This window comes from Meleagris gallopavo, chromosome Z (genome assembly GCF_000146605.3).
Source record: "Meleagris gallopavo isolate NT-WF06-2002-E0010 breed Aviagen turkey brand Nicholas breeding stock chromosome Z, Turkey_5.1, whole genome shotgun sequence".
In the NCBI taxonomy this organism is placed as follows: domain Eukaryota; kingdom Metazoa; phylum Chordata; class Aves; order Galliformes; family Phasianidae; genus Meleagris; species Meleagris gallopavo.
Window position 1 is genome coordinate 15,511,267 of NC_015041.2, and position 18,246 is coordinate 15,529,512.

The 18,246-nt window shown below is 37.4% G+C and overlaps 2 protein-coding genes across 2 annotated transcripts in view; one reads left to right on the plus strand and one right to left on the minus strand.

Annotated features, from left to right (window-relative positions):
• The window catches only part of SLC38A9 (solute carrier family 38 member 9), a gene marked incomplete at its 3' end in the record, with an annotated part of 38,385 nt that extends 23,382 nt beyond the window's left edge, over nucleotides 1-15,003 (minus strand). Inside the window, exons 1-8 of the mRNA XM_019610182.2 lie at nucleotides 14,833-15,003; nucleotides 12,645-12,791; nucleotides 4,910-5,042; nucleotides 4,227-4,348; nucleotides 4,031-4,094; nucleotides 3,824-3,917; nucleotides 2,866-3,036; nucleotides 224-283 (exon numbers count right to left, since the gene is read on the minus strand). Of these exons, the coding sequence (XP_019465727.1) occupies nucleotides 224-283; nucleotides 2,866-3,036; nucleotides 3,824-3,917; nucleotides 4,031-4,094; nucleotides 4,227-4,348; nucleotides 4,910-5,042; nucleotides 12,645-12,748 (748 nt within the window). The remainder of the gene's footprint in view (nucleotides 1-223; nucleotides 284-2,865; nucleotides 3,037-3,823; nucleotides 3,918-4,030; nucleotides 4,095-4,226; nucleotides 4,349-4,909; nucleotides 5,043-12,644; nucleotides 12,792-14,832) is intronic.
• Nucleotides 15,004-17,201: 2,198 nt separating this feature from the next.
• The window catches only part of DDX4 (DEAD-box helicase 4), a 21,233-nt gene continuing 20,188 nt past the window's right edge, over nucleotides 17,202-18,246 (plus strand). Inside the window, exon 1 of the mRNA XM_019610183.1 lies at nucleotides 17,202-17,282. Coding sequence (XP_019465728.1) covers nucleotides 17,202-17,282 — 81 coding nt within the window. The remainder of the gene's footprint in view (nucleotides 17,283-18,246) is intronic.

An 18,246-nucleotide genomic window follows, 5' to 3' on the forward strand; every position in this document is an offset into this window, starting at 1 on the left:
ACTTGTAATATATTTCTTAAGCCTTGCTCTCTCCCCCCCGCTGTTTCATTTTAAATTATTAATCTTTCCAAGTAGTTAACTGTAGAAGCAGAAACACCAGATAGAAAACATTAGCTTTCTAAAAACATAGTTAGAACTTAGTTTATACATTTTAAACTGTAAAATTCATGCATGAAAACTGCCTTGAAACTCCCCCCCCTCCAAACTAGTAAGTGCTTCTTACCCTTGTTACTTCCATTTGTGCCTGGAACAATATCTGTTACATTGATATCATGAACAAAGTCTGAAAAGAAAAAAATAAAATCTTATTAGCAATGTTCTGATTCTTCTATTAGGCTTTTATGTGTTAACTAAACAAAAATGTTAAGGAAACATTTTGAAAGAATAACATCAGAACTGCAATATGCAATTAGCACTTCCCACCAACCTCGGATGGGTATTTCAAGGACCACTGCACCACATGTTCTCAGCAGTCCCCTCCATCTATGCAATACCCAAGCATACCCTTTCAGCTGCTCATTTCTATTTCCCCAGCACACTTCCACCTGTCCCCGCTCCTTGACTGCAGTGTTGCATCACGGAGTACTGAGGAGATATATCTCAAAAATTAGTTTATTTTGGGACAGAAAAAAAAAAAGGTGTACTCAACCATAACCTTAATCCATACAGTATTATACAGATAAAGCTTCCTCTACTCATTTTTTCTAATCTTTCTTCAGAGCCTGAAGGATGTTGTTGTTTTTTTTCCCTCATTATTCCCAATAATGTCATGTCTGGAAAAATGTTTAAGTCTCAGTATCTACAGTCATCTCTCATAGTACTTTATCTCAACTGTACTCCTGTGCTACTTTACTGCAACCAAAAATATTTTCATGTTTCTCAAACTTGATCAGTAAGAAAATGCTGTCTCCTTATATTTACATATATATAGACGCATGCAGAAAACGCCCATCAGCATGGAAATTTAATTAGTATCTCTTTGGTTAAAATTTGCTTCTGCTGCATGTGGATGTATTATGCACACAGAAAATCAAATAGGGTAGAAGACTTCCGATTTTTAAAGCAATTAAGAGAAGCTTGTTTCTCATACAGAAAGGAATTTCTTTCCTAGAAAAAGACCTATTGTGATGATTCTCAAGTTTGTTTAACAGAATCAGAATGTTTTGGCTTAGAATAACTAAGGATTAAAATGCTAGCCTTATAAAGAAAACAAATGAAACGGCCTTAAGAACATATGAATTAGGTCAGCTATAAAATAATGCATTCATTACTCAATAAAGTAATGTGTGTCCTTCAGGGATGGTGAGACTCTAATTAAATTTTGCGTAGGGGGCATAAGTATCTCTGCTGTTACATGCCTCAAAAAAGACTTGTTAATTACTTTCAAAACAGAAGCTTTTAAAACTTAGTAGTGCTATTCAACACTATTAGTCAGATTTTCAAAGCTCACAATTCCATCTTTCATTCCCATAACTCTACACACCTAATTGCTTGTATCCACAACAGCCTGTGTGTCTGCACACATACAAGGGTGTAACTAACCAAGATTTTCTTCTGTAGCAATGCCAGACTAAAAATTGTTCTCTTACTGTGCTACTGTTCATCATTCCTTTAAGGACGCTAGCAGAAAAATGGTCTATATGGCTATCTACATATATACATACTTCATTTGCTGGAATCTAGAGTTAAACTTCTTTTTTTTTGCCTGACAGAACAGGACCTTGCCTAACAGAAAGGGACCTTGGAGTACTGATGGACAGTCGGCTGAACATGAGCCAGCAGTGTGCCCAGGTGGCCAAGAAGGCCAATGGCATCCTGGCTTGTATCAGGAATGGTGTGGTGAGCAGGACTGGGGAAGTAATTCTGCCCCTGTACATGGCACTGGTGAGGCCTCACCTTGAGTACTGTGTTCAGTTTTGGGCACCTCAGTACAGAAAGGACATGGAGGTGCTGAAGCAGGTCCAAAGAAGGGCAACAAAGATTGTGAAAGGCTTGGAGAACATGCCCTATGAGGAGAGACTGAAGGAACTGGGGCTGTTTAGTCTGGGGAAAAGGAGTCTGAGGGGAGACCTTATTGCTCTCTTCCACTGCCTGAAAGGTGGTTGCAGTGAGAGTGGGGCTGGTCTCTTCTCACAAGTGAGAGGTGACAGGATGAGGGGAAATGGCCACAAGTTGTGCCAGGGGAGGCTTAGGTTGGATATCAGGAAAACTTCTTTAAAAAAAGAGTTGTTAAGCACTGGAATAAGCTTTCCAGGGAGGTGGTTGAGTCACCATCACTGAATGTGTTTAAAATCTGTTTAGATGTGGTGCTCACGGACATGATTTAGCAGAAGGTTGGTAGAGTTAGGTTGTTAGTAGTTTGGTTACGTTGTGGTTGGATTTGATGATCTTCAAGGTCTTTTCCAACCTGCACAATTCTATGATTCTGTATTCTTAGGTGGAGATCTTTTTCATTAACCTGGATCATTCTGAATAGTTACATCAGCAGAAACAAAGAGGGGGTGAACATACAAAGTGGAAAGAAACAAGTTAGGATTGAGTTTGGAATTTTTTTCAAGCCCAACAATGAAAACACATTTTTTAAACTAGACCAAGAAGGCTGTACTCACTTGCAAATCAGTTAACTGGTACTTTGTCATTTATTAGAAACACATGCTGAGAAACTGAGAAACTGGCTTTGAAAACCAGATTTATAGGCATAAGTGACTATGCCTATAAATGCACACTTATTTATTCTCACTTGACTTTTCACAGAAAGTAATAAAATCAAGATTAAGTAAATGGGACAATCCTTTCTGAGTATAAACCAAAGTCTTGATCTTTAAACAAGACAGCTGTTTAAATTAACAAAAGATTAATACTTACTGTATATAAATTTTCCTGTGTTGAACAGAAAGTTGGACATAAGCACCCAATAAACGACCATGGCTCCAACAAGAGATACCATAGAAAATAAGAGGCTTGACCATTGACCAAAAGATCCAAAATAATACTTGCAAACATCTGGGAATTCCCAGTTTGAGGTATCTGTTAAAGCTGAAGAAGATTAAAAACAAATAAATAATAATAATTAAAAAAATTAGAAATCTAAACAAAATGTTATGTTATATTAGGGTCACTAGAATTCTTCATAAAAGAACAAGTTGATTTTTTCTGAATTCTGACACAAATTCATAGGATTTCCAAGAGCTAAGAAAATTGCTGTTAAATTTTAAGTACAACATTCATAATGCTGTTTTTCTTCACATGGGTTATGACGTTAATATTGCTTGCTCTACACAGGGAGCCTGAAGAATTAGAGGCTTTAGCTTGAAGAAATGCAGCAATACTACTACTTTGAGTACTTTACGAAGCACAGGCACTAAGGGTTTGGGCCAAAAACTGCATGCTAGCATTTGCAGCTAAGCCTCTCTGCAGAAGTTGCAGTCCTCAACAATACTTGGAAATGAGCTACATGCCAGAGCAGTAAATCTTAACTGCTTTTATTTGAACAAGTAAGGTGGTAGTTTATGTATAAAAGAACAACAGATATGAATATTGAATAACAAAAATACACTCAAAGTAGATATACCCTCAGTGATGCAACCATACATAAATTGTATACAACATAGACTGCAAAATACATAAATGCCTTCAGTTGTGCATATTTTACAGACAGCGGAACTGCAGCTGTCAGATGGCTAAATGATAATAAGAACTCATTCCTTTATATTCAGAAACAATATATTTTTATATACAAATATTCCAGTATACATGCATACAACAAACTATTAGAACTCTGTATTTCACACTTTTGCGGAAATATTCGCAGTATGAAGCTTACGTATCATTTTTCGTGATTTCACAACTCTGTAACAGCAATAAAGTGTCAAAATGCCCATCAGTATGATGAGAATGATTCCAGAAGTAAATCCTGCCTGTTTAGAAGGAAAAAAACAATACTGTAAGTATCAATATCACTACAGAAAAATGAAGAGCAAGCCATATTGCCAAAAACATTTTCATGAGCATATATTTTTCATATTTTTACCTGTTTTATACCCCATGGGATACTTAATATAGATGTGCCCATCATTGTGTTCCATATCACAAATCTAGGAAGAAAAGTTAAAAAGTCAGTGAATTATTTTAAAAAGACTCTTATTCCATACTGCTTTCTTAGATAAAATATAGAATATTAAAAAAACACATTTTATGACTACTATATGAGAAGGTGTTTAACATACATTGTCACTATGCTGGAGTTTTTACCATAGCCATCTGTGCAACTGTCAACTTTAAAAGCAGTTCCTAATGGACTATATACATAGATTTCATCAGGAGCTGGAAGTACATGATCAGGAGCAACCTAACAAAAGAACAAAAAGGAATAACTATTAATAGCATCAAAATAAATATTACCCCAGATATAGCAAGTCAACTGTTGTAAAACAAAATCTTTCCAGGAAAAGCACACTTTAAAAGAAAAAAAGGTGGACCAAGTATTTTTTTTTTTCTTTAAAGAGCATTAAAAAACATTCATTGAATTCTTAACAAGCAGTAGAAAGACAGATTTTCTTCCGAAAAAGACTGGTAACATACAGAGCTCAATCATGCAGACATAGCTCAATCACCACAGCTGATTGGTGCTCAAATCCTCCTCATAAAGGGCAGCAATGAGTACACCTATCTGGGCAACCTGGACCACTCTTCCAAAATTAAAATTGTATCTTTTCTTAGATGGTAAAGACAGAAGAATTTGATCTTGACTTGTGATAACAGGAAACTTTGTCAAGGTACTCAGCTACTACCTATCTACTTCAAAGCAAACTACAATTAGTTTCCCCCCTTCCATTGTTTGTACTTCTTTTATATACCTAGGCTGTGGAAGACCCAAAACTCAGTTCATCTGGCCCTGTCTTTGTCTCACCAATGCCTTGTCTGAAGGAGATGTGAGCCTGCTATAGTAATGAATCCGCTTATTCATTGCTGAAGCTTCGTCAGAGACTCTTTGCATGTCATCATTGGCGCTGACTATGTTTGTAGGCTCCACATGAAATGGTCTAAAGGAGGGGGATGAAAAATGAAAAGAAAGGAATATTTTTAGCAATCCTGTACTACAAGAGGTAACATAATTCAGAGAACAGCTTAGAATCACTCTGGCCACATCTATCATTCACTGACAAGAAACAAATGTGAGTGAAACCATCAAATCTTTATATAATCTACATTGCTCAGATTCTGCACAACAACAACATCAAAATTCAGACCTAATATCCAGTCTACTCGCTCTCAGCAATGAGTTACATCAGTAATACAACGTTAATAAGCTTGGCCAAGCACATTAGCATTTTTAACTTGTGTTGCCAGAACTAGCAATGAGGAATAGAGCTAGAAACAGAAGGCGCAAGTAAGGCAGAAACAGAAAGAAGATACAGAAAAAGAGAAATAAGCAGAGGTAATGAGAACCAGCTAAAAAAAGGCTGGGAACTAATAATCTAGCCAAAAACATTGCATAAAATTGTGTTTAATGCAGATGGAACCAAGCCCAAATAAATCAGTGTGGTACTCTTGAGCCAAAGAAACTAGGACTAGACTTTGCCACTGAACAGTAGATGTCACTTTCAGTTCTGAATCACCTTCAAATTTTCTTTCAAATTTAGACTAATTACAGAGAACGAGATTCCCAGGAACAGATGCCCCACAGTCCAGACATACCCTCTCGAACACAGACATACAGCAGGAAGGTGGCCTTCCTTTCCCTCTTCTCTAGTTATACAAGTACTGCAGGTATGGTCACAGCCACAGCAGAAGAATGCAGCTACCTCCACCAAAGTTTTCTTTATGTGTACCTACACGTGGAGCAAGCAGAGTGATAGCTGCAGTTTTTCCTGCTCCTGAAGCTACAACACAAATCTCTAGCAGAGATTTCACCATGTTTAAGGCTACCAACAGTAAAAATTAGATCAGGCATAAATCCATGCCATTTTTACTGTAATACGACTATGGCCTATTTGAATGACATCCTCAATACACCTTTCTGGCTCAGACCTACAAAGGAAACCCTCCTGCAACTGCTCTCCATAGCAAGGGTTTCATTCTTTTCTCATGTGAATCATTAAGCATTTCCTTCCCATTTATCTGGAGAAAAGAAAAGGAATATTGCTTTGAAGCCAGCTGTCATATCTTTGAAGAGATGATGCTAAGTCTTCAAGTTTTAGCATGGCCTCATTCCTGAACGCTTAATAGGCACAGCAGTTATGAGTATTTGTAGGAGAAATATAAACCAGTAGAGAAAAATCTAAACAATCAGAGAAAACTATCTCACTCTTCACTCCTTTACAAGTTCATCATTCTTTCCTTCATCTTGAGACATCATTACTTCTTATATCCTCCTTCACTATGGAAAAAATTGCTTAGACTTGCTAAACCATTTCACATACACTAAAATGAAAGCGGACACACTTTCAGTTCTTAAAGCATTCCACACTGAGGTGGATTTTTTTTTTTCCTTTTTTTTTGAAAAGAGTTCACAAAATGAAGAGGAAAATGCCGATTTTGCATGTGGACTTCTAGGGTGCTCCTATAAACAATTAATTAAGATTCTGTCACAACTAAACAGAAATAAATTTTAAGCCATAGTCTTACTGATCAAGCCTGAAGTGCACATAACTCCGCAGGTGTTATTTCACAAACAAAAATACTCATGGATTGTCAGCTTTAAGGGACTCAACTTTTTTTAGCTCCAAATGTATTGGGTTGATCCAGTCATTGGACACTGCTGAAAAAATATTTCATTAGAAGAACTGTATAATAAAGATTGTTGCAATGAAAACAGGAAACATGGTATGTTTGAATGCCTCCTCAAATGAGCTCCTTTTTTTTTAATTAAAACACAAAATATAATTGAAAGTATGCTTTGCTAATTATACAGCTGCTGTGTAGAGCAAAGAGCTTCATGAGAACTACTCTCTCCCCTTGTCAAGTTAATGTTATTGATACACCCTCTAAATCTTCTTTTGTCGGTGTGAAAAAGTTACACTGAGACAAAGTCTATGTTCTGCTTTAAAGCAAACAGATCTATGGCAAAGACTTCTTTCAGCCTGGTGTTGAAAAACTATTGACATGGCCATCAAAGGAAATAATTCCAGACTGGAATACAGAGGGAGATTATTTTCTAGGCAACTCAAGTCAAAGCCACAGATTATTTTAAAGGTAAAATAACAGAAAACATGAATACGACATCCTATTTTATGGGGAAAGCAGTAGTGTTAGTTTATGACCAAGTGAGTATTAAGAAAAAAAATGATGTACAGCAGAAACATATCTTTTAGTGGATAGAAAATTCTTTAAATAAAGAAATTTCATTTTCTTCAGTATTTTGATCACTGTCTGGATTGAATAAGCAAAATGCCACCTATCCTATAAAACAGAATAGCATGATTTAGAATCAAATATATGTGTGACGGAAAACAAACAAATGAACAAGCAAAATAACACAAAATAATCCCAAGGAAATTCTGTATTTGTGTTGCTGCTGCTTTCTGCCTGGAGGAATACATGTTTAATGCAGACAGTACTTGGGTGACTTCCCCTTCTGGTAACATCGGTTACACCGTTCTGGTGCACATCGGTTGAGACTGATGATGATCGAAAGCAGTAATTGATTTTTTTTTTTCCCTCAGAATACCAATGTCCTCAGAACATCCAGTCATTTTGAGCAAGTGACTATGATAAGACAGACTGATCCCTCATCAGTTCTACAGTTGCTACAGGTCCCCCTGAAAACATTTGCAAGTTAGGTAGGCAGACTGGGATATAATCTTCCTCTTTGATCTCATTGGGTGTAGGTGGCACTCTTGTTTACGATCAAGGCCATTACCCACCCCCCAGTCATACTCAGATCAAAGACTGGCTGTAGGGCATAATCAGACATGTCCAAAAGCTTTCAAGAGAGTACTTTAAGATTTTCAAAGCCCAAAGGAGGTAGGACACAATTTGGGTTGCATTTTGGTAAACTCTTTCTTAGGGACCATAAGTTTAGTAGCCAAGCAGTCTGTACATACAAGCATCTGCAATTGCAACAAATCCTAGAAAACTTTTACAAGCAATCTCACCGTATAACTCATGTGGCAAAATGAACATGAAAAGGATGCGGGACAATGTGATCTGAGGGAAAGAGAGAGGTTACATGATTGAAGGCTGTGACTATTAGTGCAGAACAGTACAGACAATTATTACGCACTGAGATAGATGACAGTATCCACAAATGTATTATATCCACACCAACAAACACAAATACAACTTGTATTTCAATAGCCAGCATGAAAACCAATGCTCTTTTTAGCAGGACAAACACACCAGTAAAACACAGCTGTTTTCCACAACAGAGTGAGTAGAGACTACAGGCTGGATTCCATGCAGGAGGTCCATACCTCCCACATATTACCCCTCGCACATGTACTTCAGAAACCATACCCTGCAAACCTGTAACTTGCTCATCTGCTACTATTTCTCTCACAAAGAAACACAGTTAATAAAAATCTAGAGCTGGTCTACAAAAAGAGAGAGCTGTTGTCCAAACTTTCTCACATTATGAACTTGGGTAGCAAAGAAAATGAAAAGAGATGCTCATGATTAGAGCTGTTTCCAAGTATCACTCTGTGTAAACTTCAAATGTTGGATTTGGAAGGTTGGGGAAAGAAAGAATAAGTAATTTTGTTTCGCAAGCTACATATAATCTCACAGCTGCTAGCACCTGTGACACATCTCATTTCTGGATATTTTCAGAAATGTATTCTATTTTGCAGAGCAGTGAAGCAGTACAGCAAAAACCTACCCTGCCTTTTAGCTGAAATATTTTTAAATAGCTAACAACTGTTTCTGGACACCTGATCAAAAGATAGTTTTTGGAGAACTAAGCCCTTACCATGTAGTTTTTTATGCTGTTGAATGTGTTTTAGATCTGCGTGATGTTATTAATAACTTTTCATAACTGAACAATAGGAATAGCACAATTTATTTCCTTCCCTCCAAAAAGACCACAAGAAATTTATTACACAGATTTCTTCAACAAACTCTACATCTGTTAGCTACTATTTCAGGAGTTTGAAAATATTATTGAACAGAAATAAAACCAGACAATTCCTTTGCTGTATTACTCAGTCACCAAATTATTACAGGGTCACTGTATAATGCACCGAAGAAACTATGAAATGAAACTGCTTCACTGTCATGGAAATTAAAGTAAGGAGCAAAAGTAGTAAGAAAAACTAGATATAGATATTGACTGTGGATTCATAAGTTGCTATTTCTTCCACCTATCTGCATAAGATCACTACAGATGTTACTATACTTACCTTGAGGAAACCAAAGTTCCAAACAACTCCAAGACTTGATTTCTACCATCCAAGCTGTCTGAATTTTAAGTCATATGCCTATGGTGTATCCTATAAAGTCTTTATTCTCTTGGCAACTTAACCTTTTCCCATATTTATATTTACCATTGTAATTATAATGATCAGTGCATGACCACACAACTATCTTAAAATACTTAATGGAAGCAGAACCACAATAATCCTTTAGAGGATGCACACTAGTTCAGCAAATAAAGTACCACAAGCTTTGCCACACCACATTTCAAGCACTTTCCCTCTACTCTGTCAAAGGTAAAGATATTCTATACCTCTCTTACAAGAGAGGGTAAGAAGGTTCATAGAGAGGTCTTGTGAGGGAGTAGTAAGATTAGGAATTAGTAGAAATGTTAGTGATACAGAAAAATGAAAACCAAGCAATGGAATAAAAAGTTCACATGGATTTGGAGAAGTAAAACCGAGAATGCAGAAACTGTAGCTGCTGTGGAAGTTAGCCTTTACCATTATCTATTTTTTTAAGTTAAGAGAAATGTTAAAACGAAAAGGAAATACTTTCTCATGAGAAAAGCTTATCTGACTGCCACCTACAGACACTGTTTAATTTAAAACCTACAGAAACTGTTTAATTCCACCTTCTGAACTTTCCTACATTGTAAGAGAACATTATGGAACTTCAAAAGGAATTGAGGGAAAAAAAAACACAGAAGGCTTGATCTTCTCTTACAGGGGGCACTGTTTTTCATATGCAAACAATGCACTGACAATAAGCACTAAGAAGAAAAAAACTGTTATCCCTTGAATACAGTAAGCATCAACAAGCCATTACAATGACAGTCTGGCTTTCAAAGGGTCCTACAAAACAGGCAAACAAGCCTAACAGAGTGCAAGAAATTCAGGTCATTGTGAAGAACCCCCCCTTTGAGAGTGTTAAAAGTAGCTCTGTATTTTGCCCCAAATACCAGAATACTAGATAAAATAAGTTACAGTTCTATTAAAAAAGCAATTTGTTCACTGTTCTTAAGTAAACAATGAAAAACACGCCTTTCAAAAATCCTAAATCCTCCAAGTTTTTAAGAAAACCAAGCAACGATGTAAATGCAATCAAATCCCAAAACCCAAGCAAAGGAACAGAACGGTATCAAAAAAGGACAAAATGAACTTAAAAAGATTACAAAGAACTCTTTGATAGTGATCTCAAAGCTTAATAGAGACTCTGAAAATTTCTGGTAAGTGACCACCTGCATCTGATTATAGTTTCTGAACAGTGAGTTAAAAAAAGGAGCAGCTAACCAGAGCACATCATGTACTATTATTGCATTTGCAACATTTGATCTGTTTGGATGATAAACCTCTCTCCCTTCAGCTACATCTTAAAGATCAAAAGAGCAACTCCTTCCAGTCACACTTCCAAGACCACAAAGTCCCCAGTATTGCTCTGACCATGTCAACGCAAGCTCTTCTTCCTTGTTCCTTGTTCTAAAGATCATAAAATCATAGTATCATTAAGGTTGGAATCTCAAAGGCCATCTAGTCCGTCCATCTACCATCAGCATTGCCCACAAAACTGTGACCATTTAGTAAGACACCCACATGTTTCCTGAACACCTCCAGGGACAGTGATTCCATAGCTTCACTGGCAGCCTGTTACAGTGCCCAATCACTCTTTTGGAGAAGCTTATCCTAATATCCAACCTGAAATTTGTGCTATGCCTTCTAATAAGATGGGAGCTCAACCTTGTTTGGCACCACAATTTCCAGGTCTTTCTGATAGCCCAGATCTGATGCACACTTGGAAGACAAAAGACTAGGATGTTCTAAATGGAAGAAAGAAATTAACGGAGGAACAATAAGAACAAAGAGAATGGATCTGATGGAGGTTGTGAAGGTGGAAATATAATCCAGGAACATTCAGGAACATTTACTGCTTTTGGAGAGAGAACTAAACACCAGTTTATGATGTTTTATGAAGTTGAATAATCAAATTTAAGAAATCACATGGAAAATAAAAAGCACAACAAGGAATGAATACTTCACTTTTGAAAAGTAGATCTTGGCTTTTTGATATATCACAAGAAAACAGACTTCTCTCTCACTTCTTGAAACTCATTGATCTTCCAACACAACACACGTAGTCTTCAACATAAAGAGCTCCCCAAAATCTCTATAAAAATTAGCAGTCTTCCTGTGCGTAGAGCTGTGAGGAGCTGTGAGGGACTTGGACACTCCACAGGAATAAGATGAACTAAAGTGGTAGTCTGCACAATCCCTTTTTCCACCCCTACTGTTTTCTAATCTTTATATACACTGTTCTGCACATGCTCACACCTGTGTTCCATTGTTCCACTGTGCTAATTCCTACCTTTGTCTACCCTCCATCTTCCTTCTCTTTCCCTCATATAGATGAGAAGTTATTTAGCCCTGGCTAGCATACAGTCTCTTAATGCTTTCTAAAGCTACAGGTCCAGGCTGAGACAACAGGAATTCACTAATTTCAAAAACTCTTCTGAAGTGGCCACAAATAAAAAGAGTTTGTATACAACAGTGCCATCTTCAGCTTCCACGGGAAGCCTGCAATACTGAAATAAGATGCTTGATGGAAAGAGAAAAAAAAAAAATGAGGCAAAGGAGTAAAACCACAGTCCTAAAGCACAGAGCTATTCTTTTTTGTAAAAAAGTGGAACTGCTGTCTCTGGCTAACACAAGAAGAGCAGTCCTCATATGATCTCAGTTTTGATTTGACAACAAACAACAACTCACAAAACTTTAACTGCAATAGCAGAGGAATCCTCCCATTCTGAGCTCTTTTGAGGAACAGAGCTGTTAAATTGTATGAGAACATTATTATAGATGAGAAAACTACTGCTTAGCTAGATATTATTTTTGCAGCCAAAGCAAAAAGAGCAAATTGTTCTATTTTTCGTATTTGCTCTGTCTAAAAAAAAAACCCCAAGCAACGCTATAGCGTTCCTAAAGACAAAATATTTCCTCAGTATGAGCTAATAACATATTATTCCCCATATCACCTTCAGAATGCACAGCAATTCACACACATTGACAACCATTTACCTACTGCATCTAGCAAGCTTTCATACATAGTCCCAACATTTCACTTTGTTGTGTTAAATAAAAATCATCTGGTGCTTAGAGAAAACATAGTATAGAGACAAAATTGCACTTAGATCCTAGTTTCCAAATGATAGTTTTACGTCTTCACAGAATTCTGTTGCTGCAAGCAAAATTTAGACAGAAAACCATTACAGAATCATTCTGCATGCTCAGCATTCCTCTTACCTTTTGTATTTAAAATCTTCTGGATTAAACTGTATATTCATGATTCCATAATTACTTTCATCGCCTCCTACAGGGATCAAGAGAGGCTTTGTATCCTCCTCCATATCTGATGAATATGCTTCTTTCTTCTAGACTCTGACAGTTATTCTGAACAAAAGAAAGAAAACAAGACAAATGCAGTTAGGTAAGCTGTATATCTGCTATGAATTTAAGACTGGCAGTTCTACAGCTTCAGAAGCTCCTGAGGAGAAAACAGAAAACCCCTTCAGTTTGCTTCTGGGAATTGTCATTTTGTAATGCAAACATCACTGGTCAAACACAGCAGGCATAGCAATTTCAAAACACCCTCCACATTTAAGTAAAATGTTCAATAAATCATTGTGCTCTGATTCTTCTACTACAGTAACAGCCAATATAAATTAAAGCACTATGATGGATGTTGCTTTTACACTGGGATTGAAAAAAGTTTGTAATCTGAATTTTATTTATTTTTTATTTTTTTAAATTTTCTCAATAAATTTCTTCAAACTTTACAGCAAATACATACACAGTTTTCCTGTGTATTTCCCAGAATAAAGATTGAATTATAGTAGTGTATCATGTTCATGTTCTTTGAATTAAAGACAACAACTGGCTTAATAATGCATTAATAATTATGTATTGCATGCATTCAGAACACTCCAGGCTAAACAAAAGGAAGCAGATTGCTTTTAAGCAAATAGAATTATATTTTCTTCAACTGAATCAGTCTCACATGGGACTTGCTGCAGTCTCATGTTCAGATGAACAAACATAATGGCTTGGCAGCTCTCACACCTGCTACCTACCGAAGAATTCCTCAGCCAGGACATATTTTTCAAACAAAAATGATAGAGGTATCTGCTTTTCCTGTGCAATTGTTTCCTGATATTTTGTATGGTAGACAGGCTAATGGAAAGATAAATGGGAACTAGCGATAGCAAAAGATCAAAAAGGATGGCACTGAACGGAACAATTGAATGAGGTGTTTTAAATCTACATCAGGCTTGTTGTCTACCTGGACACACATGCATCCTGTGCAAAGGGGTATAAATGATGCCATTTCATCTCATAAGGCTGCCAGTTCCTTCATGCTTTCAGCATGCATGACACTACAACTCATGACATAAAAGATTTGTATTAAGTCTTTTAAGTTTAAAGGCGTGATTTTATCTTGTTCATCTTGGCAGTGAAACAGATCACAAGAAGCGATCAGATAAAATAAGACAATTGTACAAGCATTCTTTGCAGTCTGTGATAGCACTGCCTTTTTCTCACCCTTCACTTTTGCTGTCGCACTCCCCTTTACTCCAAAGTCCTTTCCTTCTGCATCATCACTGTTAGTTCTTTGGCCTCATTTGGAATGTCTTAAACAGTCTTTTTGTTTTACAGTCTTCTGGTGACTCACTTTTCACATTCCTGCTCATTTCCTCTCTATTTTCTGCCTCTCCTATACCTGTCAAAACTGCTTTCCAATTTGCCCTTAATAACCACCATTTACAAAGAGATTTCTTATTTGGCAGCAGCATTTTAATTTCCTTCCAGATGACACTCTATTCCTTTCCAAATCCCATTTATAGCTTCCCTCTTGATCATTTCTCTTCTACTGATTTCTTACATAATTTTCTACAGTTCTATGTCACCTCTTTTCTGCCTATGATTACCTTTATGATCTGCATATTCCCAGTGTAACTCATCTCAGCGTACTTCTAGCTGCTTAATACTATTGAAAGAAAACCATGGGATTAAAGACTTCACCTACTGCTACAACTATCCACTATCCACCTGTTCCTCTGTCATTCCCAAGCCCTTCTGCATCCCTCTGATTGCATCTCGAGTTTTTATGGCTTTATTTTTGTTGCTTTTAATGGTCATCTCTACAGCTTACAGCTTCTTTCTTTCTGCGTAAAACTTTACTAGAAGTCTCATGTGGAAGACTGATAATCTTTTCTGTTCCTTTTTATTCTGTTCCGTTGTCTTTTTCAGTTTAATATCCTGCATACTTTTCCCAAACATACTTTTCCCTTAGCTCAGGAACTGAGATCCCTCCCTTCTGCATTTTGCAACTTCTTTTGTTTGAATTTAAATCATGCTCTGGATTTAGCCAAAACAACACAGATAAAAATTTAAGTCTCTAGTGGATGGACTGGAATTGGAAACAAATTCAAACCTCAACATGCATCAGTGAATTTAGTTGGAATTTTCCGAAGACTTCTCCTTCCAGAGATCTTTTCCTTCCTCAGAACTCTGATTATGGTGTGGATGAAGTATTGCTTAAAACATCACTTCCCTAAAAGCTCTTGTAAATAATGTACCTGTGCTTTATTATTCAATCTGAAAAATGCAGAAAACAATGATCACCAATAAGACTTTCTCTGCACTACTGCTACAAAGAATCCAGAACACTTTCAAATACTCCATAAAGAAAAGCAATCCTTCCAAGACATAGCATGCACCAAGTTAGGCTTGAAAGCATAGTTTGGGATATAGCACTGTTTATTTGTCACTTAAGAGCCTACTTAAAAATAAACCTTTTTCAAAAGTCTAGCTTATAAATGCTTATTGTTCAGAATAGATAAAAGAAGCTCATGACCAGCAAATTAACTACTTTACAAATAGATGCAGATATGAAAACTGTATGATATCAAAACTGTACGTGATAACTGTAGCCAGAACCAATGTAGCTTAAAAGATAACTGCAGGCAAAAGAACAAAACACAGAAAAAATAACCTGATTAACTATCTTTTTATCTAATGCCTACTCCTCCTTGCCTGGATTGCACTGCCATTAAATATTTTTTATACACAGGTTATGATATCCAGACCTATTGCCTGACCATTTCCACTACATCAAATACTTCTATCCTGTGTATTTTAGAGGTGTTATAGCTACCTTGAGCTTTTATACTAGGAATGTGACCTAGGCTCACCTAGTCTTGGAGGTTTATCTTTTAAAAAACTTATGACAGACAAAATTCTGTACATGATCTTCCCATCATTTAATCACAACCATCATGCTGCCAACACAGTCCCAATACTCATTATAATCTAAAGACCTACAAATTCAAACACCATGTCAATGTCACAAATGGTGGTAAGTCTGCACAGACTTGTCCTCTTGTCCTGTTCATAATTCTCCCACAAACACCTGTATCAAAAAGTCATCAACAGGCAACAAGTAAATGAGGATTTACTAATCCAGGTTTTTCTGCTGCTGCTAAAGAAACTGTGAAACAATTACATAAGTCCCACTCTGGGCTACACTCTGGATGACTTTCAGGTGGTATTCAAAACAGAAGTGAACTTTCATTAATAGTTTGCTCCTGTAAATTTATGTTTTCTCTACCTCTAGTTCTCCCTCTCTCCTGCTTACAAAGCCTGAAAAGCTTCAAGAAGTGAAAACAACGAATCACCAGATTGAGAACTCTCATTCTAGCCTAGTGGTGCTGTGATCTAGTCTTTGCAGTGGAGCACAAACACACAGTACAATTTGCTTGTACTGCGAATCTATGCCAGCACTCAGTTCTGCTACGGGTACATGTGTCAACACCTTAAAATGAAACACCCATCTGGACAGACCAGTGCAGGTTTTCTGCCTTGGCCATGGGAAGGGGTTACCGAACAAGTATACACCACAGCAGACACAGAATGCGTTGTTAGTCAGTTATCCTGGTTATCCCACAAGCTCAGACTATGCTTAACTGGTTTGTAGGACTCTTCTTCACCAGAGAACTCTCCTGGAAGAATGGGGGAAAGAAGGCAGGGAGGGGAACCACTACCACAGCCTCAACTGTGGCCATCCACAGTGTCTGTGCAGTTGGAAATGGTGCTGGAAAAACAGAACATATAGTTCTGAAATCTATTTACACAACAGCTCTGTGTTACCAAAAGCAAAGCTGATGTGCTACGCTAATAGTGATTCTGCAACAATTTCTTAGTGCAGGGGGAGACTCAATTGACAAGTCATCACATACAAAGCCTTAATTCTTAACTGTGAAGTCATGCAGTTATAATAAATAATCATACAACTTAAATCAAATTTAACTTGTTCCTCTTTAATTTGCCTAATGACAACAACAGTCCTACACAGATAGAAGCTGCATCAGAGCTGCAAAAGACTGTTGTTAAGCTTATGTGCAACAGTAGTTCCCAATGTTTTCATATTTGTTGTGGTTCTTCTAAGCACATCTCCTGGTCAACTAGATTTCTCCAACGAAAATGTGGCAAGCAAACCTATGGACACAGTCTGTTGTTATTTAAAGTATAACTTCACATCACATCCATGGCTTAAGTATTACAATCCACAAATGCAAGTACTTAATTTAAACAATAAAAATGATTTCAGAAGTGCTACTTGCAGTGAGGTGGGCCGTCTCCTAAATTCTGAATGATGAATGGATGAATAAACGGCAAGGCATAAGTCTCAAGTATACTGCAGGCTATACTCATGGAAACTGTAAGAAATAAGCAGGCTCTATCCTGAAAAAAGGGAACTTCAAAGCAGAACAGAAGAGCTTCCAGGTTCCTTTTTTGAGGGTAATGAGCCCTAGGTTAGAAGGTGTTGAAGAAGTGAAAGTAGTGACATACATTCAGAGCTCCTTAAAACAGGGACAACTTGACGTAAGTCAGCTTGTCCATATTCTCACAGGACTGCAATGGCTGAAAATTAAAACATGTAAACAGTGTCAAGATAATGTCTGCTTTTTTAACACTGCTTGCAGATACAGGCTGCACTGCTATTAAGCTTCTATAAGACCAGTTCTAAAAGTAATGCCTCCTATTTTATGGTCTTGTCCCTCAGCAGGCAAATGTTGGTGATATGACAGTACAGGATGAACGTTTCCATCAATATTCCTTTATATGTTGTTGCTGTGTGACAGATGGCAACAAAGGAGCAGCCTGACAGAATGGTGTGTGACATGGAAGTGCATGACAAGCAAAGATGTGGCACTGAATTCCTCCATTTGGAAAAAAGTAGCACTTACTGACATTCACAGACACTTGCTGCACGTTTCTGGAGGCCAAGCAGTGGGAGTGAGCACAGTGAGGCGGTGGGTGCTGTGTTTCAGCAAGGGTGACAGCGACAGTGGGGCACCTTCATTGTTTCATATGTTTATGAATGTGGCATGCAGGCTCTTGTTCGTCACTGGCAAAAATGCACAGCTACATTTGCTGACTACGTTGAAAAACAGTGTTTTGTAGCTGGGAGCATCCTCTATCAAATAGTGCTATTGTGCTTTTTGTATCTGTTGTAGTTCCCACGGAAATAAATAGGAGGCAGTACTTTTGGAGCAACCTCTTAAGTACCTCAGGCTGAATCAACGGGCACATGGCTACTGACAGACGGTGTCGAAGTAAAATGTAGAAGAAATTAAACGAGCTCATCTTCAGCAGATAAAGAGGCTATTATTTGGCCACGCACATACGTTTGTGCAGATTCTAAGGAAGTAGTTACAATCGTCAGAACGTAAAGAAGTTAAACAACTTAATGATTCCACCACCATCATTAACGGAACAGGCCTGCAGGCTGTCAGAACGAAGCCAATCTTCCTGGCGACTCGCGAGTTGCCCGTTCGGCAGCACT